The following is a 26520-nucleotide window of genomic DNA, read 5'->3' on the forward strand; positions in this document are numbered from 1 at the left end:
TCCATCCGGGCCTCGGTGACCGCTTCCGGGTTACGGCCTCATCGTCGGCCTCCTGTACCTGACGTCATACCGATCAAAGATCTTGAGACCGATTGCAATCGATCCTCGCGCCAGTGACGTATGCAACCAGGGGGAAATACCAGGGAAAAAAACGTATGCAACCAGGGGGAAATACCTTTGCTCAGTCCGGGATTTCCCAGTTGCTCACTCCCCCTCTCATTCCCACCCTGACCATTCTGTCCTGGGCCTCCTCCACTGTCAGAGTGAGGCCCGACGCAAACTGCAGGAACAGCACCTCATGTTTCGCTTGGTCAACTTAAAACCCACCAGCTGTATTAGTTTTGATTTCTCTAACTTCAAGGGACTCTTGCTTAACCGATTTTACTGATTGTATGCCTCGTTGTCACCTTCCCTTCAGCTAACAGTGAACCATTCAACATTTGCTTGATCACCGTCTGCTTTGATCTGTCGTTTTCACATCTTACCCTTCTATCTCTAGACCCTCTCCCCTGACTCTCAGTCTGTAGAAGGGTCTCAATCGGAAACATCACCCATTCCTTCTCTCCAGAGATGCTGCCTGTCTGGCTGAGTTACTCCTGCCTTTTGTGTCTGTAGTATATATAATAACCATATAAATAACCATATAAATAATAATGTATATTGAATTGAATAAATTTGAAGTGAATACATTTTATTAGCCAAGTATGTATACATACAAGGAGTTTGCCTTGGTACTTTGCTCGCAAGTAACAACACGATACACAGTAAACAATTAAGACCAAATGTATTGCTGTAACAAAAGTGTACACATGTTTTAGAATTCCCCCAAAAATATGTTTTGATTATAAAGTGGAGACGAGAGAACAGTGTAGAGTTAATGCATGTGTTGCAAAGAAAGAGGTTTTTGATGTACAAGTTCATGTACATTCTGAAAAGCACACGATGGCAATACCAGCAGAGCGCTTAATGCAAAACATTTTAAAACATTTTAAAAAACCTTTGTGAATCTTTGATGAAAATTGTATCCATATCAAGAGTCTTTGCTGCAGGAAAAAAATATTAGTACTTTACACATTCAAATGACAATAATGTTTTCAATTTAATGAACTGCAATTTCATTTTCTGAAAAAGATATTTTATTTCCAAAAATATTTAAAGGTTCAAGTGAAGATTGAAATAATTATCTAACTGTGCTTTTTCTTGATTTAATTAACATTGTTCTGTAATTTATTGAAGTCAATAACATACATTACTAGCCAGTGGTTATAAGTAGAAGCCATTGTGTTGCTATAAAAATATTGCCATTAGCATTTCAGTATTCTGAGGGGATTCAGTGGATTGCAATCAAAGTTTATTGAATTCCAGAACACAATGATTCTTAATCCACATAAGTTTCACAGGACACATTTTGAATAATATGTATAACTGGCCTACCATTGACTTTGAGAACTATATTTACAAATTTACTACTTTCAAATATATGTGTCCTAACTGAACCGGAGGGAGCAATTTATATTATATGCAGAAAATTGCTATCCCACAACATACTATGTTGTTTACACTTCTAAATATCACACGTCTTCATTCGTTTCAACCCTGAGGTCAGTCTTCTCACCAATACAATACAATACAATTTATTTGTAATTTGAACCTCACATGAAGTTTGGTTTCTGCAGTCATACAAGAAAAGAACCAAGACACACACCAACACAATTTACACAAACATCCATCACAGTGAATCTCCTCCTCACTGATGGAAGGCAAAGTCTTGTCTCACCAGAGGACAAACCACTCCATGTAATTAATGAACTTTTCAAAGAGCTCAATGAAATTGACTTCTTATACATTCAGTCACTCAGGAAGTATTTAAACCATATATCCAAGAAATAGAAAGGGAAAATAGTTCTGTCACAAAAGTATTGAAAACCCTGAATTCGGTACAAAGCTTGATTTTCTGTGCATACTCTTGCTTATGAATGCAGGGCTCAAAACTTCAAGCTGCTGATAGGAGCCACTGGCATGAGAACTTATGCAGAGATTTGTAGAAGTAGAATGTCTGCAGAGCATGTGCATCAATTATCTAGAGAGGTGATGGCATTTGTGGAAGTCCTCCTAAATTCCATGTGGATTGTCTTTGTAAGATATGAAATTGGAATGATGCAGAACTTTGTGTCAAATATCTGACAGAGAAAGAGAAGCAAATTGGAGAAGTGAAGTGGAGTAGTAACAGTTCAGGAATTCAAAATATAAGTATTTGAAGAGGTTGCAAAAGTGATGAAGAGTACAGTAATCTGCATGGATACCAAAAAAATGTCACATATTTTGAGGTACAAAAATATAGAAATGTACACACTGTTAAACTTTGTCCATTTTGTATTTGTTATTCACATGCATATGTGGACAGTTTCTTTTCACAGTGATGCAGACCAGTGGTCAGAGGACCGAACGACTTGACCATGAAAATCAACATAATGTACTGACGAAGAAGCTTAATGTGCTGATAACTGCATGTTGTCATGAATCCATTTTGACTCATCCTATCATTACATTCCCGTTCTACACATCCCTCCCCCACCCTCTTTGCAACATAAAACAAATGTTTTCCCATTTTCCCAGTTCTAATGAAGGGTTTTTGACCAAAACATGAACTCTTTCCACAGATGTTGCCTGATGTCAGTATTTTTGTTTCCGATATCCAGTATCCACAATTTATTCAGAGGAGATGCTATTCCTGAAGCATGCATCAACTCCATTGGAACATAGGAGGTATTAGAGTCATTAGTCAACCGTCCCTTCAGCACAACGGACCCCTGTCGACCATGATGTCCCATCTAAGCTAGTTCCATTTGCCCGCATTTGGTCCCTCACTCTAAACCTAATCTCAATGTACCTGTCCAAAGATCTTTTCAATGTTATTATTGTACCTGTCATACCTACCACCTCTGGCAGCACATTTCATATGCCAAGCACCTGCTGGCAGCACATTTCATATGCCAAGCACCTGCTGAGTGAAAAATGTTGCCCCTCAGGAACTGGATGAGCTCATGTTTGCCAATTCAATCATTGCCCAATAGATGACCAGTATGTATGGGTGACCCAAAATGTCACATATCCAAGCCCTTCCACCAATTATTGTATCATTACCAAACATGGAATGTTTCTTCAGACAACAATGAACATATTAGGCTCTAGGCATTCCGTTTGCCTTCTCAGCTACTTGTAGGATCTGCCTTCTAACTCTTTATGATTTATACACTGAAACACCTAGACTCCTGAACTCCACTCATTTACAACCTCACTCCATTTAGGTAATAATTTTTAATGTTTGATTCATCTTGCCAAAGTGCACGACCTAACACTTCATCACATTAAACTTAATTTGCTGGATTTTCACCTGATATCCCCGAGTAGAATTACGATTACTTCATCACAATATGCCCAATCCACCTGTAGAAACAAGCAACTGCAGATGCTGGTTAATGGATGAAATGACACAAAGTGCTGGTGTAACTCAGCAGGTCATGCAGCATCTCTGGAGAACATGGATAGGTGACGATTCGGGTTGAGATCCTTCACTAAACCAGGTCTGAATAAACCAGGTCTGAACCAGAAACATCATCTATCCATGCCCTTCCACCAACATTAGTAAACATGGAATGATTTTGTATAATTAGCAAACATGGAACATAGGTTTAATGTAAGATTTATTCCCTGTAAATGTTTCCTATCTGTGTACCTGTCCAGTGTCTTTTAAATGCTGTTATAGTATCTGCCTCAGCTGCCTGTTCTGACATCATTTCCATATGTCGACCACCCTCTGAAAACGATTCCCCTCAGATTCCTATTAAATCTTTTTGCTCCCACATTAAACCTATGTTCTCTGGTTCTCAACTCCCCAATCTTGGGTTAAAGACTGTGCATTCGCCCTGCCTATTCCTCCATTAGTTTTATCCCAATATCATGAAAATGACCATTTATTCCAAATCTTTGTGTAAGAAGAAACTGCAGATGCTGGGTTACACCGAAGATAGACACGAAATGCTGCAATTACTCAGGGGACAGACTGCATCTCTGGATAGAAGGAGTGGGCGATGTTTCTGGACGAGACACTTTTTCAGACTGAGACTCGGGGGAGAGAGACACACACAGAGATATGGAAGGGTAACATGTGAAAATGAGACATCAAAGAGGACAAAGCGCATGGAAAATATAGAATAGATCATTGTTAGCTTGGGGAAGGTGACGACTAAGCATACAAAGATAAAATTTTAATCAGGAGGACAGTCAGACTGGTCGGAGAACTAGGATGGGGGAGGAATGGATAGAGAGGGAAAATAAGGGTTACTTGAGGTTAGAGAGTGTTATGATATGTGTAATTTGCCTTTAACGACTTAATAAAGTGCATGCGTGGGGGTTCCAGGCATGTTATTCGCGAGGGTTCCAGGCATGCGTAGGAGTTTTACTTACTGGGAAAGCTTGTCCTTGAGTACATCTCCAAAAGACCTTCGGAAATCCACCAGATGAGCTAGTCGAACGTCAACACGCCTAGCATGGCCAGACAATCAAAGACCAGTGCGAATCTATCTACTACACCGACCACAACTAGCGTGACACAGGAATTGAAATGGTAGCCAGCGCCAACTGAAAAGAAAATGGCTACTGAGCGAGCTGACAAAAACAAGGACATGGACATAAATGAAACAGTGAGAACTCACTCAGGTCGAGCTGTGAGGCCGCCTAAGCATTTTGGAGACTATGTGACCCATTGATTTCGTTCTTATCAATTGTTATGTCTGTATGGGGTTCCAAGTATGATAAAATAAGTTTATGTAAATAAGATAATGAGAAGGAGAGGAAATTTTACTTTAGAAAAAGTGTTCTTTTCTCACTTGGACAGATATATACATTGTACAAATGTATGTTTTTCTCTTTTTGGAAAAAGAGGGAATGTTATGATATGTGTAATGTGCCTTTCACAACTTAATAAAGTCCACCCATGCGCGGGGTTTCTAGGCATGCGTAGGAGTTTTACTTTCTGGGAAAGCTTGTCCTTGAACGGAGAGGTCAATATTCATACCGCTGGGTTGTAAGCTGCCCAAGTGAAATATGAGGTGCTGCTCCTCCAATTTACGTTGGGCCTCAATCTGACAGTGAAGGAGGGAGGGGGAGTTAAAGTGTTTAGCAACCGGGATATCATATAGGTTTAGGCGGACTGAGCCGGCATAAACCAGCACCTGCCCTTCCTTTCAACACAATTAAATACTCTTAACTCTTTAGATTTGACAATAAACTTAGACAATAGCATTGTTTCAGAGGCATTTCAAAAAATGGGAACAGATGGATACAGACCATGCGCAAGGAGATGAGATTAGTTTCATTTGGTATCATTGTACATGTTTGTACAGACATTGTGGACTGAGGACCTGTTCCTGGGTTGTACTTTTCTATGTTTCTAAGTGGTGTGTGGCAGGCAATATTTCCCATTTTAATTGTTTTCTCCTTTGAACATCCTTAATTTTTCCTTGTGTGAGCTCTTCATTTTCATATTTAGTTACGGTATATATTTTATTTGTTTTGGATTATCCCAAATAGTTTTTAAATTGGAAACCACAACATGGTTTTTATGTGAAAATTAAGTATATAAAACAACCTTAATAAAGCGGATGATTCCTTCTGAAGATTTATTACCAGTACAAATTCAGTTAAATAAATCACCTTGTTCCATGTTGTAATTTCTGTTGTCTTATTTTTATGTTTTCTCTGTTGTCCTGCAGCATTTTTTTTCCCATTAAAAAAAACCCAAAATTGTAGCCATACATTGGGCCCCCCCCCCCCCAAAGTCCCCAAATGGATTTGGCAGGCATTTTCTGCCAATTGTAATGATAATTAGCCACCAACAAATTGTAGGCTAATATATTGAATGGTCCCTATTTGGTGTGACTTACTTATTTTCTGATATTGAATCTAGACTGTTTTCCCATTACACAAGTTCAAAGTTATGTGTACACAAGTGAAGGACATTTTTATTTGAAGGTGAAAAGGTTTGGTGCATGTTTACAAATCATTTGATTGCAAATAAAGATTAATTGTCCTTTCTAAAGGGGGGGGGGGGGGGGGATGCATATATATTTTTTCATTTTCACTGCTTTAAACAAAGATTGGCATTTTTATGGTATATTTTGGTCAAGAAGGTAAAACGATATTCAGTCACATGATGAAACACGACAACCTTTTTATGTACAGAAACAGCAATGATATAGAAAAATGTCCAATCTTTTTTTGTGACAATGGTTGAAGTTTGATTAAAAAAACAATCTACCGGAGGAACTCAGCAGGTCATACATTATCTGTGTGTGGGGGAAGGGGGAACGGGTGGTCAACCTTTTGGGTAGAAACAATTATTGGTCTTACAAGAGTGGAAGAAAGAGAATCAGTGTAAAGGCCATGCAGTGAGGCCACATTTAGAGCATTGTGTTCAGTTTTGGTCACCAGGTTATAGGAAAAATGTTGTCAAGCTAGAAAGGATGCAGAGAAGATTTACAAGGATGTTGCTAGGACTCGAGGGCCTGAGCTATTGGGCGAGGTTGAGCAGGCTCAGACTTCATTCCTTGGGGTGCAGGAGGATGTGGGGTGATCTTATAGAGGTGTACAAAATTCTGAGAGGAAAAGTTTGGGTAAATGCAGTCTTGTGTTCAGAGGCGGGGAATCGAGAACTAGAGTACATATATTTAAGGTGAGGGGGGAAAGATTTAATAGGAACTTGAAAGGTAACTTTTTTTCCACAAAAGGTGGTGGGTATATGGAACAAGCTGCAGGAGGAGGTAGTTGAGGCAGATACTATAATGATATTTAAGAGACAATTGGACAGTTACATGTATAGGACGGGTTTAGAGAGTTATGGCTGCCAGAGTCACCCCAGCAGTTTATGTTTGTTGGGAGGTTAGGTTCTATCTTGCTGGAGATGGTCATTGTCTGGCATGTTTATGCTGTGAATATTACCTGCCAGTTATCCATTCATGAATGTTGTTTAGATTTTACTGCATGCAGACATGGTGAGAGGACCTGAACATCGGGCCGCCGTAGTGACAACTACGGAGGGCTCAAAGGCCCCGACCTTGGGTGAACAAGAGGAAGATGACTGAACTTTATTGCCTTCCCTCACAGTGGGAAACGTTGATTACGTTGTGTGGGGATGTTAAATCCTATCGTGTATTGTGTTCTTTTTATTCGTATGGCTGTATGGTAACTCAAATCTCACCGTACCAATTGGTGCATGTGACAATAAATGTAACTTGAACTTGATTACTTATTTTGCTGAGGAATCAGAAATGGAATGAACAGTGGGCTATCATCAATCCACATTCCCACCTCTGACTTTATGATGGAAAAAGAATCCGACTATAATTTTTGATGCAATTAAATATAATCTAAATAGACCTGCCCATTGGCAGGTGAACTATAAACTTTAACGATCACACAATATTTAACACAGTAATATAGATAAGAACGAGCATCAACGTAATCTAAGTGCTAAGGATAAATATAGTCTGTGAAGAGAGTTAACATTTCAGATCAATAACCTGAAAAGCAACATTTGTTTATCTCTCTACAGAAGCTATCTAATCTATTGAACTTTTCCAGAATCTTCAGATTCCAGTTCAGAATGTTCATTAGATTAACTGCAGATAAATGCCGCACTATATCTTTTGCTTCTCTTCTGGCTCGGCGAACAATCCTCCTCAGGTGGACAGAACCTACCCCGCCCACTCATACTCAATGGCTGACATATTATGTCCTGCCTAAAGCTCGAGAAAATCAGATACTCACTTCAACATTCAAATGGAAGGTTTCAGAAAGCGTGGGGACCTTTTTTAAATGCATTCCAGACTTTATAAATGCTTGATCATCAAGCACAGTTTTACAGTTTAACAGTCTACCCATTCATTTATCATGGATTATTGTTGTGACAGGCTGATATTTGCATATGCTCACTGGCAGTGACTGGGGAGGGATTATTTTTGGGATCTCATTTTTCTTTTATTGTTGTTGTCTTGTTATGTGTTAGCATAAGTTGTTTTTTATTTATTCTTTTTGTACACTCTGTCTGTAACAAATAGACAACTTTGCACTTTGTTATGTCCTGAAAACTAAATTAAAAAGATTTTGATTTAAAAAAAAGAATGTTCATGCTGGTGAGAGCCCTTCATTGAGTGGAATAGGGAGGGAAGATCAAACACCAATAAGGATTTTTTTTTTTTAATTGGCAAAAGATCTACCACGGACAAATAAAACAAATTCTCAGTTGTCGGTATCTGGTTCCCACACCAAGTCCAGCTGATGAAAACCAAATGCTTAAAGATTAAAGAAAGTAAGAAAGGAACTTGAAGATGAAGAATCTAATGAATGTTTCGAAGTGTCATCTAAGGCAGGACAGGTAGATTAACTTTGATAATTTTGTGGGCTCAGCATTTTATTTTAAAAAATGTACAAGTGCCTAACCGACCAACTATTCCAAGGTTCTTTTCGCAACAAACATTCAGCAGTAAACACAGATCTACTCAGCTCAGCTTCAGGAGGGGAGGATAGACACAAAGTGCTGGGCTCACAGCGGGACAGACAGCATCTCTTCTGGAGAATGAATGGGTAACGTTCTGGGTCGGGACCCTTCTTCAGACTGAGAGTTATGGGAGAGGGAGTTTAGAGATATGGAAGGGCAAAGTGTGAAAGCCTTAAGCTCGAGAAAATCAGATACTCACTTCAACATTCAAATGGAAGGTTTCAGAAAGCATAGGGACCTTTTTTTAAATGCATTCCAGACTTTATAAATGCTTGATCATCACGCACAGTTTTACAGTTTAACAGTCTACCCATTCATTTATCTTGGATTATTGTTATGACAGGCTGATATTTGCATTTACTCACTGGCAGCGACTGGGGAGGGATTATTTTTGGGATCTCATTTTTCTTTTATTGTTGTTGTCTTGTTATGTGTTAGCATAAGTTGTTTTTTATTTATTCTTTTCGTACACTCTGTCTGTAACAAATAGACAACTTTGCACTTTGTTATGTCCTGAAAACTAAATAAAAAAGATTTTGATTTAAAAAAAAGAATGTTCATGCTGGTGAGAGCCCTTCATTGAGTGGAATAGGGAGGGAAGATCAAACACCAATAAGGATTTTTTTTTTAAATTGGCAAAAGATCTACCACGGACAAACAAAACAAATTCTCAGTTGTCGGTATCTGGTTCCCACACCAAGTCCAGCTGATGAAAACCAAATGCTTAAAGATTAAAGAAAGTAAGAAAGGAACTTGAAGATGAAGAATCTAATGAATGTTTCGAAGTGTCATCTAAGGCAGGACAGGTAGATTAACTTTGATAATTTTGTGGGCTCAGCATTTTATTTAAAAAAATGTACAAGTGCCTAACTGGCCAACTATTCCAAGGTTCTTTTCGCAACAAACATTCAGCAGTAAACACAGATCTACTCAGCTCAGCTTCAGGAGGGGAGGATAGACACAAAGTGCTGGGCTCACAGCGGGACAGACAGCATCTCTTCTGGAGAATGAATGGGTAACGTTCTGGGTCGGGACCCTTCTTCAGACTGAGAGTTATGGGAGAGGGAGTTTAGAGATATGGAAAGGCAAAGTGTGAAAACGAGACATCAAAGGGGATGCAGGACAAGGAAAATGGATAATTGAAGATCGAGACAAAATACGGGACAGGCAGCATCTCTGATGATTGTTAGTTGGGTGAAGGGAGGGTTCGCCGCACCACTCCGGATGTATGGTTGTTCAGCAACTCATCAGCCTAACGCACCGATGTCAACCCACCAAGCTGATCAGACTGAGACGCTGCAGTTTCTGGCAGCGTAAACACCAAAGATCATAGAGCGGAGCAAGATGGTTCACTCCGCGAAAAGGCCGTAATAGGTGATGGGTAATTTTCAGCGCCATTTCCGTAACCGGCTTCCGTCATGGCGTCATGCTAATTCAGGGAGATTCTGCTATATCAGGCTGAGAGATTACAGGATAGACAGAAAATGCAACGGGTTGGGCAGCATTTCTGGACAAAAGGAATAGGTGACATTTCGGGTCGAGACCGTCTTCAGACTGAGTCAGGGGAAAGAGGAACTCAAACCATCTTCCCCCCCCCCCCCCCCCCCTCCGACACGGAGCGATCGCCGCACCCCCGCCCTTTTTTTTGTTAAACATCTATTTCCTTTGGGTGTTTTTTTTTTAATTTCCCCCTCAGTTTTTTTAAACTTCTCCCTTCAAACTCCGCCAAACAAACACAGACATGTCTGGCTGATCGGTGTGGGCCGAGACCAGGAGCAGGATGAAGGATGACATCAAACGGGTCATGGGAGCTATCGAAAAAGTCGACCCAAAATATCACCTATTCCTTTTCTCCAGAGATGCTGTCTGATCCGCTGATTTACTCCAGCCTTTTGTGCCTGTCTTCGATTTAAACCAGCATCTGCAGTTCTTCCCTGTACAAGGTATGTGCCGTTTTCGTGTATATTAGCGTGTGTCCAGTCAGATTAATAATCGCGCAAGTTTCCACCACACACTTACTTCAGCAAATAGCGACCAAGGCACTGCTGACAGTGATGGGTGAAATTGATGAGAGTTTACTGCATTTAAAAAGAAAAATTAAAAAAAATTTAAAACACACAACTGTTCCCCCGCAATGCTCATTACACTGCGAGAGTGTAATTCACACAGAGAGTGGTGAATCTCTGGAATTCTCTGCCACAGAAGGTAGTTGAGGCCAGTTCATTGGCTACATTTAAGAGGCAGTTAGATGTTGCCCTTGTGGCTAAAGGGATCAGGGGGTATGGAGAGAAGGCAGGTACAGGATATAGGTATGTTGCAAAACCTACCTGAAGCGTCGCTGAAGATCTGTCCCAGCCCGTGTGCGCGATTTTGGCGCCGTTTAGAGGGGGGCGGGTTTAGAACGCGATTTTCCCTAGGCTCGGCGAAACGATCGCCCAACCTCCGCTTGGTCCGCAATAACCAAGCTGACCTCCCGGTGGCTCAGCACTTCAACTCCCCCTCCCACACCGTCTCCGACCTCTCTGTCCTGGGTCTCCTCCATGGCCACAGCGAGCAGCACCAGAAATTGGAGGAACAGCACCTCATATTCCGTTTGGGGAGTCTGCATCCTGGGGGCATGAACATCGAATTCTCCCAATTTTGTTAGTCCTTGCTGTCTCCTCCCCTTCCTCAGTCCCCCTGCTGTCTCCTCCCATCCCCCAACCTTCGGGCTCCTCCTCCTTTGTCCTTTCTTGTCCCCGCCCACTCCTGCCCCCGATCAGTCTGAAGAAGGGTTTCGGCCCGAAACGTTGCCTATTTCCTTCGCTCCATAGATGCTGCTGCACCCGCTGAGTTTCTCCAGCTTTTTTGTGTACCTTTGATTCTCCAGCATCTGCAGTTCCTCCTTAAACACAAGATTATTTTATATTTGTTTCAGAATGCTTCAATCTGTGATAACTGAAAATTTCATTCCGTTCTTTTAATTTTTAAGAAAGTTATGGGCTTTTGACTGTCCACGGTCACAGCTTTTGTGTTATGTCCATAGAAAATCAATAGGGAACAAGATGCTAATTTCCGAGTATGAAAATGCCATAACTTTTTAAATACTTGAGATATGAAAGTGAATTAGGTGTCAAATTAAACTTCTTTTTATTGCAAACTTGATTTTTAAAATCTCAAAATTTTGTAACATTGCTGCAGGATACTGAGTTGGATGATCAGCTATGATCATAATGAATGGCGGTGCAGGCTCGAAGGGCCGAATGGCCCTCTCCTGCACCTATTTTCTATGTTTCTATGAGAGGCTGCATCCGCTGCTCTAGATGTCAGCTGAGTTACATCGGGGACACTAAGCGGAGGTTGGGCGATCGTTTCACCAAACACCTCAGCTCGGTCCGCAATAACCTACCTGACCTCCCGGCGGCTCAGCACTTCAACTCCCCCTCCCATTCCCAGTCCAACCTCTCTGTCCTGGGTCTCCTCCATTGCCAGAGTGAGCAACACCGGAAATTGGAGGAACAGCACCTCATATTCCGCCTGGGTAGCCTGCGTCCGTCGGGCATGAACATTGAATTCTCCCAATTTTACTAGCCCTTGCTGTCTCCTCCCCTTCCTTAACCCTCTAGCTGTCTCCTCCCCACCCCCCCCCCCCCCCCCCCCCCCGCCCTCGGGCTCCTCCTCCTCCTCCCTTTTTTTTTCCTTCCTTCTCCCCCTCCACCCCCATCAGTCTGAAGAAGGGTTTCGGCCCGAAACGTCGCCTATTTCCTTCGCTCCATATATGCTGCTGCGCCCGCTGAGTTTCTCCAGCATTTTTGTGTACCTTCGATCTTCCAGCATCTGCAGTTCCTTCTTGAACACCGATCGGGTCGGGTTTACTGAAATGGCGGAAGTCACGCTCCGTTGTGTACTACACGTCAGTCCATTGGATTCCGTAGGCGTGGTCTATCCTGCTCCTCTATCAGCGACTCCCGCCCCCGCTCCAGGACCCACGAGGGCAGCTTCAGCCGTGCCTGGTCACACTTTTCACTAAAACACCGACAGTTTAAACAAAAAAACTGATTTAAAAATTAACAAGAACCATTCTTGAATTGCAATTTAAAAAATTCAGATTCAGTATCTAAAATCCAGCCCGATATCTTCTGTCGGGCTGGAAGATCTATAATTTTATAACCTGAGTGCTGCCCTGAGTGAATCAAATGACCGTTTGTCGAAGGACCCCAGCTGAGTTTTTGAACCAGATTTGAAAAGCGGCGCGCGCGCCAGGAGCGGTTGTCGGGTGTCGGGGTTAAAGCTCCTCCAGCATCTTTGGTCGGGGCTGTCGGGGCTGTTCGCGCGCCAGGAGCGGGTGTTGGTTGTCGGGGCTAAAGCTCCTCCAGCATCTTTGGTCGGGGCTGTCCAAGCGCCAGGAGCGGTTGTCGGTTGTCGGGGCTAAAGCTCCTCCAGCATCTTTGGTCGGGGCTGTCCAAGCGCCGTGTCTCCCGCTGCGGCGGATCCGGTTGAGAGATGGAGGTTCCAAGTGACGGCCAAGCCCCGGCCGCCGTCTCGTATCGGGACGTGAAGTCGGTGAAGGTGCCGAGCGCCCCCAGCATCGAGGACTTCCTTATCATCAAACCCATCAGCCGTGGGGCGTTCGGTAAAGTGTACCTGGCTCGCAAAAAACAGGGCGAGCATAAGATGTATGCTGTCAAGGCAAGTACTCGATTCGGTGGCAGACTGAAGGAGCCAGTTTACGTTGTTTGCCCATTTCTTTCCACGGATGCTGCCTGGCCCGTTGAGTTGCGCCAATGTTTAGTTTTACACCGGGTTATGTTATTGGGTGGAGGCACGAGTGACCGCAGATGCGAAAAAAACAAAACGAACTACAACCGAGACCCGGCCTCTGTCATTTCCCTTCACTAATGGTGCCAGAGCTGTTGCTCCAGCTTTTGCTTATGGTGTTTAGTACATAGAGACTCTGAAGAAGGGTCTCGTCACGAAACGTCTGGCTAGAGATGCTGGCTGTCCCGTTGAGTTACACCAGCATTTTGTGCCTATCTTTAGACTATAAGAGAGACTTATGACATGAGCATGCTTCATGGTATTGGGACAAATGTGTTGGAATGGTTTAATTTTTCTTAGAAACAAATGCTTCTTCAAAGGTTCTTTGTTGGGTCATCAGGTGCACAATTTACAGTTTGATTTCATGCATTGAAATTACTTCAATTACTTTTGAGTAATTTAAAAACAATGCAGATCGATGGAAGGGGATTATGACAAAACTCTATTCCACTATGTCGGTTGTAAAAATAAAATCTTGATTGGAAAAGTCAAGCTGGATAAGGCTCAAAATAGTTAAAAACGGTTTGAGATTGGCACTTGTAAAAGGGAAGAGATTAGATTAATAGAGTATTACAGCAAGGATACAGGTCCTTTGGCTCAGCTTGCCCATACCAAATAGATTTTGATGCAAATTAACGGTGTGGTAACAGTACAGGTCATGGGTCGTGACACGACTGCCATGCAACCTCCCTATATCCCTCTAAACATTTCCTATCTATGTCGTTTTCTAAATGCATTTTCTACATTGTATTTGGTACCAGCCACAACACTTCTAGCACCTTAGTCCATATACCATCACACACTATATGGGGAAAAAACTTAGCCCTCGGGTTTCCTTTAAATTATTCTCCTCTCGCTTTAAACCTATACCCTCTAGTTTTAGACTCCCCTACTCTGGGAAACTGTGACCGTCCATCTTGCCTATGCCCCATATGGTTTTATAAGCCTCTATAAGGTCTCCCTTTTGCTTCCTACGGCCCAGTTGAAAAGTGCCAAAGTGTATTCGGTCTCTAATAATTCAAACTCTCTCCAGTCCTGGTAACATCCTCATGAATTTTTTGGCTTACTTTCTGGATTAATAACATCCTTCCTATAGCTGTGAGACCTGTGTGGTCTCACCAATGACATACAGTTGTAATATGACCTCCCAATCCCTGTAATAAATGATATGACTAATGAAGTCAAGCATGTCAAACACCTTCACTGTACTGTCCAGCAGTATCACAACTTTCAGGGATCTACCTCCATCAATGGGTCTCCCCTACAACACTCTATTTCACCAATTCATCTGAATCCTGTTGTAATCTTAGATAAACTCTTTGCTACACCGTCAATTTAGGTGTCCCCTCGCTAACCATGTACTAACACATTAACACCAATGTCTTCTAAATGATTAATCATTAAATGAAACACAATAGTGGACCTTGTACCGATCCCTGTGGTCACCACTGGTCACAAGCATCCAATTTGAATGACAACCCTCCACCATCATCTTATTACTCCTTCTGCCTGATCCCTGGATTACATCTGATCTAGCCTTCCAGACCAGCTGACTATGTGGGACCTTGCCAGAGAACTTGCTGAAGTTAATGTTTATTACCTTGCCCTCATTAATCCTCTTCAAAAAATTGAATCAAATTTATGAAACAGGATTTTGCACGCATAAGGCACGCTGACTATCCCTAATCAGTCCTTGCCCTTGTAAATACTGTAATTTAGAGAACAGGCCATTCGGCCCACTGGGTCCGCACTGACCAGCGATTCCCGCACATTAACACTATCCTACACACATTAGGGCCATTTTACACTTATATCAACTGAAAATCTCAGAGAAAACCCACGCAGTCACGGGGAGAACGTACAAACTCCGTGCAGACAGCACTCGTAGTCGGGATAGAACCCAGGTCTCCCAACACTGCAAGCGCTGTAAAGCAGCAACTCTATTGCTGTGCCGCCCAAGATGTAGATTTTGTCCCTCAGAATCTCCTCCAGCGACTTGCCCATCACTGATGTTGGGTTCACTGATGATACAAATGTCACTGTCAGGGCCTCTGCAATTTCTTCCCTAATTTCCCACAATGTCCTAGGATATACTCAATCAGGCCCCAAGAATGCATTTACTTTAATACCTCGGTATTCCTCATCCTCACTGCTCCCGTCAAGCAGAAGATACAAAAGCTTGAAAGCACACATGACCAGCCTCTGGAACAGCTTCTTCCACTGTTATCAGGCTTCATAGGGTTTAACCTATTGTGGACATTGAACTTTGTCTGTGGAACTGATGTGCTACAAAGCAGGGAACCTTATTCTGCACTGTACCTTTCCCTTTGCTCGACCTATTGTCCTTTAGCTTGATTTGATCGTATTTATGTACAGTGTTATGGGATCTGATTGGATAATACTAAACACAGCTGTTTATACTACCTAGGTACATGTGACAATTCTACACTTTAAGACCACCACCAGCACCTCCTCTTTAAAGTGGATAATTCCCAAGATCCAAAACATACCACCTCATCTGTGAAACACGGTGGTGGGGATCTCATGGCCTGGGCATGTATGCCTGCTTAAGGTACTGGCTCACTTATCTTCATTGATATAACTGCTGATGGTAGTAGCATCATGAATTATGAAGTGTATAGACATATCCTATCTGCACAAATTCAAACAAATGCCTCAAAACTCATTGGATGGCGGACATTTTACAGTTAGGCAATAATAATAATAATAAATCTTATTTGTTGGGCGCCTTTCAGACATCTCAAGGACACCTTACATAGATTAACAGGATAATCAGAGTAAAATAAATAATAAAGACATAACAAAGACACAAACTAAAAACAGAATTCAGTCCAAAAACAGAAAATCAAAAACACAATGTGAAGAGAGAGCAGCGGCAGCCAAAGCGCGCCAGCGTCCATTCTTCCTTCACGGCAGCCATCTTGGACAAAGACTAACAGGATTACGTAGAGACAGAAAATCAACCCCCACAAATGTTACCAATGTGGGGGAAGGCACAATGTCAAGTCCCCAACCCCAAGTTCACCCAAAGTCAGGCCTGCCACCGCAGTTGCCTCTACGGAGGCCCGATGTTCCTGGCCGTTCTCACCGGGTGATCTTGCCCCGGCGTCGGAAGAGTCCTCTCAGCGGCTGGGCCACGTGGAACGGCCGCTTCCAAGCTGTAGACCGCGGCTTCCGGAGTCGACAAGGCCGCGCCGGTATGGAGCTCCCAGGCTCCTGATGTTGAAATCGGCGCTGCCCGCTCCGCTTCGCAGACCTGCAGCCTGGAGGTATTGAACATGGCGGTCACAGCTCACCGGAGCTCCAGCGCGTCGATCCAGCGCGGCGACCTGGGCAAGGCATCGCCCGCTCCACTCCACGATAGCGCTCCAGCGCTGTGCCGCCGCCGAGGTGCTGGGCGGTCCCCGCCAGGAAACTGCGCTCCAAGCCCGCTGGTAGGCCGCGAGGACGGGTCGACGGGCAGCCCGGAGAAAAAGCTGCCTCACCGACCAGGTAGGGACCTAGAAATAAAATTGCCCCCTACCCCCCACATTAAAAAGTCAATTTCTCCAAACGGACGAGACGGGACTAACTAAAAAAACTTTTAAAAAAGCGTGTTTAACAGACGGCAATGATCCAAAACATACTGCTAAAGCAACAATGGAGTTTTTCCAAAGCTAAAAAAGTGTCAATTCTTGAGTAGCCAAGTCAATCACCCGATCTGAACCCAACTGAGCATGCCTTTTATATGCTGAAGAGAACATTGAAGTGGACTAGCCCCCATAACAAGCATAAGCTAAAGATGGCTGCAATACAGGCCTGGCAGAGCATCACCAGAGAAGACACCCAGCAACTGGTGATGTCCATGAATCACAGATTTGAAGCATTCATTGCATGCAAAGGATATGTAAGAAAATACTAAACATGACTTCTTTCATTTACATGACATTGCTGTGCCTAAACATGGTCCCCTGTAATGGGTGGACTATGTATAAACCAAAATGTATAAAAATGACCTTTATTAAAATCTGACAATGTGCACATTAACCATGTGTGATTTTTTTTTTTTCTTTTTTTTTTTTCCCCCTGTTACAAATCTCAAATTGTGGAGTACAGAGGCAAATAAATAAATGATGGGTCTTTGTCCCAAACATTATGGAGGGCAGTGTATGTCCAGCGAAACAGTTGCTTGTATATCAAATGTACTACATGACTTGAGCATTATTTCTCTGGAATTGCAAACATAAATATTCTGTTTCAGAATAATATTTTTCCCATTGATCATTATTAGATTTGTTTTAAGTTGAGGGAAATAAATGTATTTGTTAGCCAAAGTATTTAGTGTATAATATAGCTTAATCTGGAAAAAAGCAGCTAGATACATTGATGTAAAATGTAGGGAATTATATTTACCAAATTCACAATCCTTTTTGTATGCAATTAGAAAAAAATCACAGAAAATTTACATTTATTTTTATTTCTTTTCACCCAAGGTTGTCAAGAAAGCTGATCTGATACATAAAAACATGGTGCACCAATTGCAGGCAGAGAGAGCTGCACTAGCTCTCAGTAAAAGCCCTTTTATTGTCCACTTGTATTACTCTCTTCAGTCCACCAACAACGTTTATCTCGTAAGTATCTTTTGTATTTCTGTTTGATTATATTGCTTTGTGAAAAATATCGTCCTTTAATATTAAGTGCTTCAAGGAGTTTTTTTTTTTTTAATGTCACTCGCCCGTTCGCGTTGTGACGCTAGTCAAAATTGCGGCGGGCCTGGCAAGCCTTCCCTAACTGCGCACGTGCAGATACTGGGCCCACCGCACACATGCGGGGAGATCAATCAAGTCAAGTCACATTTATTTATATAGCACATTTAAAAAACAACTCTTGTTGGCCAAAGTGCTTTACATTTGTTATAAGAATAGCACAACAAAACAGACTACATACATATATACATGTAGCCCTCACTCGGAGGACGTCAGGAAAGGCTTGGGAGTATAGATAAGTCTTTAGTCTTGACTTAAAAGAGTAGATGGAGGGGGCAGTTCTGATGGGAAAGGGGATGCTGTTCCATAGCCTAGGGGCTGCAACCGCAACGGCGCGGTCGCCCCTGAGCTTATGCCTAGACCGTGGGATATTCAGCAACCCCAAGTCGGCCGATCTGAGGGGCCTGGAGGTGGAGTGGTGGGTGAGAAGACTTTTTATGGAGGTGGGGGCAAGCCCATTGAGGGCTTTGTAGACATGGAGGAGTATCTTGAAGTTTATACGGAACCGCACAGGGAGCCAGTGGAGAGAGGCCAGGATCGGGGTGATGTGGTCCCTTTTTCGGGTGCCCGTCAGAGTCTCGCTGCGGCGTTTTGGACCAGTTGCAGGCGGGACAGGGAAGATTGGCTGATGCCCGTGTAAAGGGAGTTGCAGTAGTCTAGGCGGGAGGAGATGAATGTGTGGATGATCTTTTCGAGGTCATCAAACTGGAGGAATTGTTTTATTTTAGCTATCATCCGAAGCTGAAAGAAGCTAGCTTTTACCACGGCATTGACTTGTTTGTCAAATTTCAGTGCTGAGTCAAATATCACGCCAAAGTTTTTTACGTGAGGTTTGAGTAGTGGGGTAAGGCTTCCAAGGCTGCCTGCTATCATTTTGATTGAGTCCGAGGGGCCGAGAAGGATGACCTCAGACTTACTCTCGTTTAGTTGGAGGAAGTTCTGGACCATCCAACACTTTATATCCTCGAGGCAGTGAGTAAGGTTAAACAGATTAGATTGGTTTTTGGGCTTCAGAGGGAGATAGAGTTGGGTATCGTCTGCGTAGCAATGGAAGGAAATGCCGTGCCTTTCAATGACTTGGCCTAAGGGGAGCATATACAGGGAGAAGAGACTGGGGCCAAGGATGGAACCTTGTGGAACTCCACAGCAGAGATTAGCTGGGGAGGAGAATGAGTTGCCTATGTTAGTCGAGAAACTCCTACCTTTGAGGTAGGAGATGAACCAGCTCAGGGCAATGCCATCAATACCAACCCGATACCGGAGACGGTCAATTAGGATGGTGTGGTCGACAGTATCAAATGCTGCACTGAGGTCAAGTAGGAGCAGGATTGCACAGTCGCCGGAATCAACGGTGAGGAGTAGGTCATTGTGTACCTTCAGCAAGGCAGACGTCAGATGGCGTCATTTTCAATTGTGACATGGCTGGCGGGCCTCCCTCAACTGCGAAGGCGCGGCAGACAGACCCGGCAAGTGGGGGGCGCTGTATGAAGTTGAAGTTAATGTTAAGTTTTAAAAAGAAATTACTTTGTAAAATTGAACAAAACCTGCACACCCCAGGCGAATGGTGAGTAAGGTGGGCCAAAAATTGTTGCGCTATCGTGTACCGTTTTTGCGGAGTTTCCGAAACAAACAAATAAGATGAGAGTTTTAGTGAGATAGAGATAATAGACCAAGCGCCGTCCCGTTGGATCCCCTTCCCCAATGCAATATTCCACCACTCGCCCGTTCCTGTTGTGACGCCTAAGATCCCCGTTATGATGCGAGTCAAAATGGCGGTCCCCAACTACGCATGTGCGGATACTGGATGCACTGTGTACGCGCGGAGAGACGGCGCCATTTTGCGTCACCCTCGCCGTTTTCGGTTGTGTCGCAGCTCACTGGCCTCCCCCAAACTGCGCAGGCGCGGCTGACTGATCCGGCAAGTGACGCTATATGACGTTTAGTTAAAGATTTTAAAGGAAATTACTTTGTCAAATCGAACGAAACGTGCTACTGGCAAATGGTAAGCAAGGTTGGCCATAAATTGCTTGCACCGTTTTTGCGGAGTTTCACGAACAAACAACCATATATACATACAAACAAACAAACAAGATGAGTTTTAGTAATATTCCTCAACGCAATATTCCACTACTGTCCCATAGCCCCCCACTGCGCAGGCGCGGTTCATTTCCCCTCATCCCCCAGCACTCCCTCCCCCTTCTTTCCTCTCTACTCCCCTCCCCATCACTTCTCCCTCCGTCTCCTTTCCCCTACCTTCCATAACCCCTCTCCCCTCCCTACCCTCCCTCTATCTCCCCGCTTCCCCACTCCTCACTCTCCCCACTACTCGCTCTCCCCACTACTCGCTCTCCCCATCCCACTCCCCCATTAAACACAATGTTTAAATAACATTTCTCCTCCTGTCCCCCATCCCTCCCTCTCCTTACAACAATGTAACAAATCTCTCATTGCACTGGGAGTCCTGTCATTTGTTATCATTATAGACAATGGGTGCAGGAGTAGGCCGTTCGGCCCTTCGAGCCAGCACCGCCATTCAATGTGATCATGACTGATCATCCACATTCAGTACCCTGTTCCTGCCTTCTCCCCATATCCCATAGCTCCACTATTTTTAAGAGCCCTATCTAGCTCTCTCTTGAAAGTATCCAGAGAACTGGCCTCCACCACCCTCTGAGGCAGAGAATTCCACAGATTAACAACTCTCTGTGTGGAAAAAAGTGTTTCCTCAACTCTATTTTAAACGGCTTACCCCTTATTCTTAAACTGTGGCCCCTGGTTCTGGACTCCCCCAACATCGGGAACATGTTTCCTGCCTCTAGTGTGTCCAAACCCTTAATAATCTTATATGTTTCAATAAGATTCCCTATCAACCTTCTAAATTCCAGAGTATACAAGCCCAACCGCTCCATTCTCTCAGCATATGACAGTCCCGCCATCCCAGAAATAACCATGTGAACCTATGCTGCACTCCCTCAATAGCAAGAATGTCCTGAGTTGAGGAGTGTCCTGTCAGTGCAGACTTATTTTATTTGTACTGGGAGAAGAATCTTGTGGGGAAATGGCAGAAATTGCTGCCTGATGAGCTAATTTAAAATATTTTTAAGTTATCTGAATGATTTTGTACTAACTGCTAGCCTCATTTAAATGTTTCCAAAACATACACTAAGTTAAATGCTTTCCAGATAACTCAACTTTTTCTTTCTCTCTAGGTTATGGAGTATCTTATTGGTGGGGATGTCAAGTCTCTCCTTCACATTTATGGTTATTTTGATGAAGACATGACAGTAAAATATATCTGTGAGGTTGCTGTAGCATTGGACTATTTGCACAGACATGGAATTATTCATAGGTACAGTAAAAGTGAAGTGACATTCATGAAGTGTGACTATGTTGAAATTTTCATTTCTTATTTCACTTCTCTGTAATGGGTTGATGTGCTGTTACATGATTACATGAGTATAGAGGTTGAGAGGTCTTTTATCCAGAGTAGGGGAATCAAGAACCAGTGGATATTGGTTGAAGGTGAGGGGGAAAGATTTAATAGGAACCCGAAGGGCAACTTTTTTTACACAAGAGTGATAGGTATAGGGAACGAGCTGCCAGAGTAATTAGTTGGGGCATGTACTATCACAACGTTTTAAAAAGTATTTGGACAAGTAAGACAACAGACAATAGAAAATAGGTGCAGGAGTAGGCCATTCGGCCCTTCGAGATAGCACCACCAGTCAATGTGATCATGGCTGATCACCCCCAATCAGTACCCCGTTCCTGCCTTCTCCCCATATCCCCTGACTGCTATTTTTAAGAGCCCTATCTAGCTCTCTCTTGAAAGCATTCAGAGAATCTGCCTTCACCGCCCTCTGAGGCAGAGAATTCCACTGACTCACCTCGTCTCCATTCTAAATGGCCTATTCCTTATTCTTAAACTGGCCCCTGGTTCTGGACTCCCCCAACATCGGGAACATGTTTCCTGCCTCTAGCGTGTTCAAACCCTTAACAATCTTATATGTTTCAATTAGATCCCCTCTCATCCTTCTAAACTCCAGTGTGTACAAGCCCAGCTGCTCCATTCTCTCAGCATATGACAGTCCCGCCATCCCGGGAATTAATCTTGTAAACCTATGCTGCACTCCCTCAATAGCAAGAATGTCCTTCCTCAAATTAGGGGACCAAAACTGCATACAATACTCCAGGTGTGGTCTCACTTGGGTTCTGTACAACTGCAGAAGGACCTCTTTGCTCCAATATTCAATTCCTCTTGTTATAAAGGCCAACATGCCATTCGCTTTCTTCACTGTCTGCTGTACCTGCATGCTTACTTTCATAGACTGATGTACAAGGACCCCCATATCCCGTTGTACTTCCCCTTTTCCCAACTTGACGCCATTTAGATAGTAATCTGCCTTCCTGTTTTTGCTACCAAAGTGGATAACCTCACATTTATCCGCATTAAACTTATCTGCCCATCTGCCCACTCCCCCAACCTGTCCAAGTCACCCTGCATTCTCATAGCATCTTCCTCACAGTTCACACTGCCACCCAGCTTTTTCGGTCTTCAAGGGTCCAACTTTGGTCTTAACTAATTTTTCCCTCTTCACATTCCTAAAGAAGCTTTTACTATCCTGCTTTATATTCTTGGCTGGCTTACCTTCATACCTCATCTTTTCTTCCTCTATTGTCTTTTTGGTTATCTTCTGTTGGTACATGGACAGCATAAGGTTAGAGGGATACAGCTAAATGCAGGCAGGTGGGACGTGTAGATGAGGCATGTTTTGTTTGCATGGGCTGAAGGGCCTGTTTCCAATCTGTATTACTCTGTTGCATTTTGGGACACAGTCTCTGCCTGAATGAACTTTTCACCTGACATAAGCCAAAATGGTGAGATGCTGTCAGACTATTTAATAATAAGCTCAGCACAAAGTTTTATTTAATCCTTTCTACTTCTTATCCAATGTCATTCCTTTTGCTGTAACAGGAATTGGATATTGAGATGGAGTTGGAAATCCAGATGGCTCGCTCTTCTCTTTTTAACTTGAAAATATTAAGACCTGGTGCAGAATCCTTTGGCTTTGATCTGAATTGCTGAACATAAGATTAAGAATGAATTTACAGCTCTGAATGCTTTTAAATCTTGTTCTTTATTTCTTTTGCTCTTTTTGATTAACATTTCACGGATTGATGTTTGTTCATCAGATTGATTTTTATTACTGCTGCTTTTTGCATTTCCCCATAGAATGTCCATTGACTCACTAATGTAGTCTTTGCCTTCTGTGGCTTGAGTGTGGTAGGCTATGTAGGCAAGCAGTTTATCTCTTTCTGTGGTATTAGATCGCAGTTTTATGCTCATCACTAACGTTGGGCTGTATTTTGTTCTGTTTATCTGTCTAAACTACCTGGACTGTCTAGAGGCAAACTCCTGATCAATTAATATTTTGATATCTTCCTCCTGTTTCTTTAACCCTTTCTCTTTTTTCCCAGGACCTCGTCTTGATCACTCCCCTATGTCTTGATTGAATCAATGAAATCTCTAAAGGATCTTTGGGCTTACCCCCTTAGTGTAGCCAGCTTCACAATCTCCTCGAGTTAAGTATCAAGAAGACAAATCATTGCCTTTGGCTCCTGCTGCAAAATTTATATTTTTACCACTGATCCCATTTGTATTTATTCCCACTATCCCTCAGTTAAACAGACATTGTATTGTCCTAATTTTATACTGAACTAAATTTCCAACCATTTATTCATTCCATTGCACCGACTGCTTGTTTGCATCTCAATAGCATTATCTATCTTGATCATGATTTTATCCTCATGATCTAGTTATTTATGGCCTCCTAATTGCCTTCCCTTTTTGCCACATTCATCTCCGATATAGATTTTCCAAAAGTTGCCACTCATCTGCTAAATTATATTCCATTCACTGATCACCTTTGCCTGAAGTATTGGCTGCTTGTCCCCAAGGCCTTTTCTATAATCTCTTTCATCTCCACCCAGCCAACAAGTCCTTTTCCTTGTATCCTAGCTCCAGTTGCACATTCCCACATTACGTGTATGGCCACTGCACAAATTCCATGTCTGTGTATTTAATTATTTAGTTCTTTATTTTGAACAGAATAAAAAATAAAAAGCAAGTAACAGCATACAAAAATACAAAACAAGAATATTTATAAAGTGTCATAAACAATATGTATAAATAAATGAATCGTATGTGTCTGAAAAGGAGCAGGAAGAAGCCAAAGCTTATTAATTCCCACCCCTTATTAATTCCCACTGCTTATAATTATCTTATACAAATTTAGCAGCTATATGTACACCATATGTACACCAGCAGCTATATGTACACCAAATATTTACATTTATACACTAATCAAATATTTACAAAGCCATACAAAATAAGATGTAGATTTGGGAGCAACAGCAGGAGGAGATTAGCAAGAGATCAGACTGATTGGCTCTAGCCCGAGTGGGAGGAGAGAAGTGAGTCAGTGCAGGGAAAGCAGTTGAAAACTGAGGAATTGGTTGGTAAATTGGGCAATTTATCAGTCAATTTAAGCAAGACTGCTCTTAGGGAGCGGCAGTGAGTGAGCGGCCTAGTGAGGGAAGTGCCCTGTGAGTAAAGTGTGAGTCTTTGGCTCGAGAGTCTTCGAGGAGGCTGAGGAGAGGAGACCACGCAATACGCTTGAGAGTTAGAGACGAAAGAAGGAGATGTCAGGCAAGCTGATTCAGTGCGATGCTTGCAGTATGTGGGAGGTCAAGGACACCGCTGGTGCCTCTGGCTGCTACAAATGCGAGAAGTGCATCCAGGTAGAGCTCCTGAAGGACCGTGTTGGGGAACTGGAGAAGCAAGTGGATGACCTCCGGTTCGTCCGAGAAACAGAGTCGTTCTTCGACAATTCCTACAGTAAGATTGTTACACCTAAGGTACTGGAAGAGAGAAGGTGGGAGACAGTGAGAAAGGGAGGGAAGCATGGAATGCCAACGTCCCCGGGTGTTGTACCTCTTGTGAACAGGTTCACCCACTTAGAAGCTGTTGGGACAGAAGACGTGTTTACACTGAGCGGCGGACTAGCTTGCGATGCGAATAGAGCTGTTGAGCCAAAACCAAAAAGGCCTAAGGCAAGCAACGCCATTGTAGTGGGAGACTCCATCGTGAGAGGTAAGGACAGGGGTTTCTGCGGCAACAGATGGGATGCGAGGATGGTGTGCTGCCTTCCTGGTGCCAGGATCCAGGATGTCACGGACAGAGTGCAGAAAATCCTCAAGGGCGAAGGTGAACATCCAGAAGTGGTAGTGCATGTGGGCACAAACGATGTCGGAAAGAAGGGGATGAATATTCTGCAGCGTGACTTTAGAGAGCTCGGAAAAATGCTGAGAAGCAGGACCTCCAGGGTTGTTATCTCCGGTTTGCTTCCAGTTCCTCGTGCTGGCGAGAGCAGGAACAGGGAGATACGGGACATGAATGTGTGGCTGAGGAACTGCTGCACGGGGCAGGGATTTAGAATCTTAGATCACTGGGATCTGTTTTGGGGTAAGGGGGAACTGTACAAAAGGGACGGATTGCATCTTAACAGGTGTGGGACCAGCATTCTGGCTGGCAGGTTTGCCACTGCTACAGGGGTGGGTTTAAACTGAATAAGGGGGGTGGGGTGTCGAATGGGATAGTGGAGGTTGGAGTTAAAGGGAAAGGGTTTCTTAAATGTGTGAGCGTAGAGACAGAGGGGTGTGAAATGAGGGTAGAAGCAATAGGTAGCAAGGTGAAAAGTAAAAGTGGCAGGCCGGCAAATCCAGGGCAAAAATCAAAAAGGGCCACTTTTCAACATAATAGTATAAGGGGTAAGAGTGTTGTAAAAACAAGCCTGAAGGCTTTGTGTCTCAATGCAAGGAGCATTCGTAATAAAGTGGATGAGTTGAATGTGCAGATGGCTATTAATGACTATGATATAGTTGGGATCACGGAGACATGGCTCCAGGGTGACCAAGGCTGGGAGCTGAACATCCAGGGATATTCAATATTCAGGAGGGATAGACAGAAAGGGAAAGGAGGTGGGGTAGCGTTGCTGGTTAGAGAGCAGATTAACGCAATAGAAAGGAAGGACATTAGCTTTGAGGATGTGGAATCGATATGGGTAGAGCTGCGAAACACTAAGGGGCAGAAAACGCTAGTGGGAGTTGTGTACAGGCCACCTAACAGTAGTAGTGGAGTTGGGGATGGCATCAAACAGAAATTAGAAATGCATGCAACAAAGGTAAAACAGTTATAATGGGCGACTTCAATCTACATATAGATTGGGTGAATGAAATTGGCAAGGGTGCTGAGGAAGAGGATTTCTTGGAATGTATGCGGGATGGTTTTCTAAACCCAACATGTAGAGGAACCAACGAGAGAGCAGGCTATTCTGGACT

At 43.2% G+C, this 26520-nt stretch overlaps 1 protein-coding gene across 1 annotated transcript in view; it reads left to right on the top strand.

Annotated features, from left to right (window-relative positions):
* Positions 1-12859: 12859 nt before the first annotated feature.
* mastl (microtubule associated serine/threonine kinase-like) overlaps positions 12860-26520 on the top strand; it is a 54649-nt gene continuing 40988 nt past the window's right edge. Inside the window, 3 exon segments of the mRNA XM_055652008.1 lie at positions 12860-13225; positions 17848-17985; positions 21330-21469. Of these exon segments, the coding sequence (XP_055507983.1) occupies positions 13040-13225; positions 17848-17985; positions 21330-21469 (464 nt within the window). The 5' untranslated portion in view covers positions 12860-13039.

The sequence above is a fragment of the Leucoraja erinacea genome, chromosome 2, assembly GCF_028641065.1.
Source record: "Leucoraja erinacea ecotype New England chromosome 2, Leri_hhj_1, whole genome shotgun sequence".
Taxonomy (NCBI): Eukaryota; Metazoa; Chordata; class Chondrichthyes; order Rajiformes; family Rajidae; genus Leucoraja; species Leucoraja erinaceus.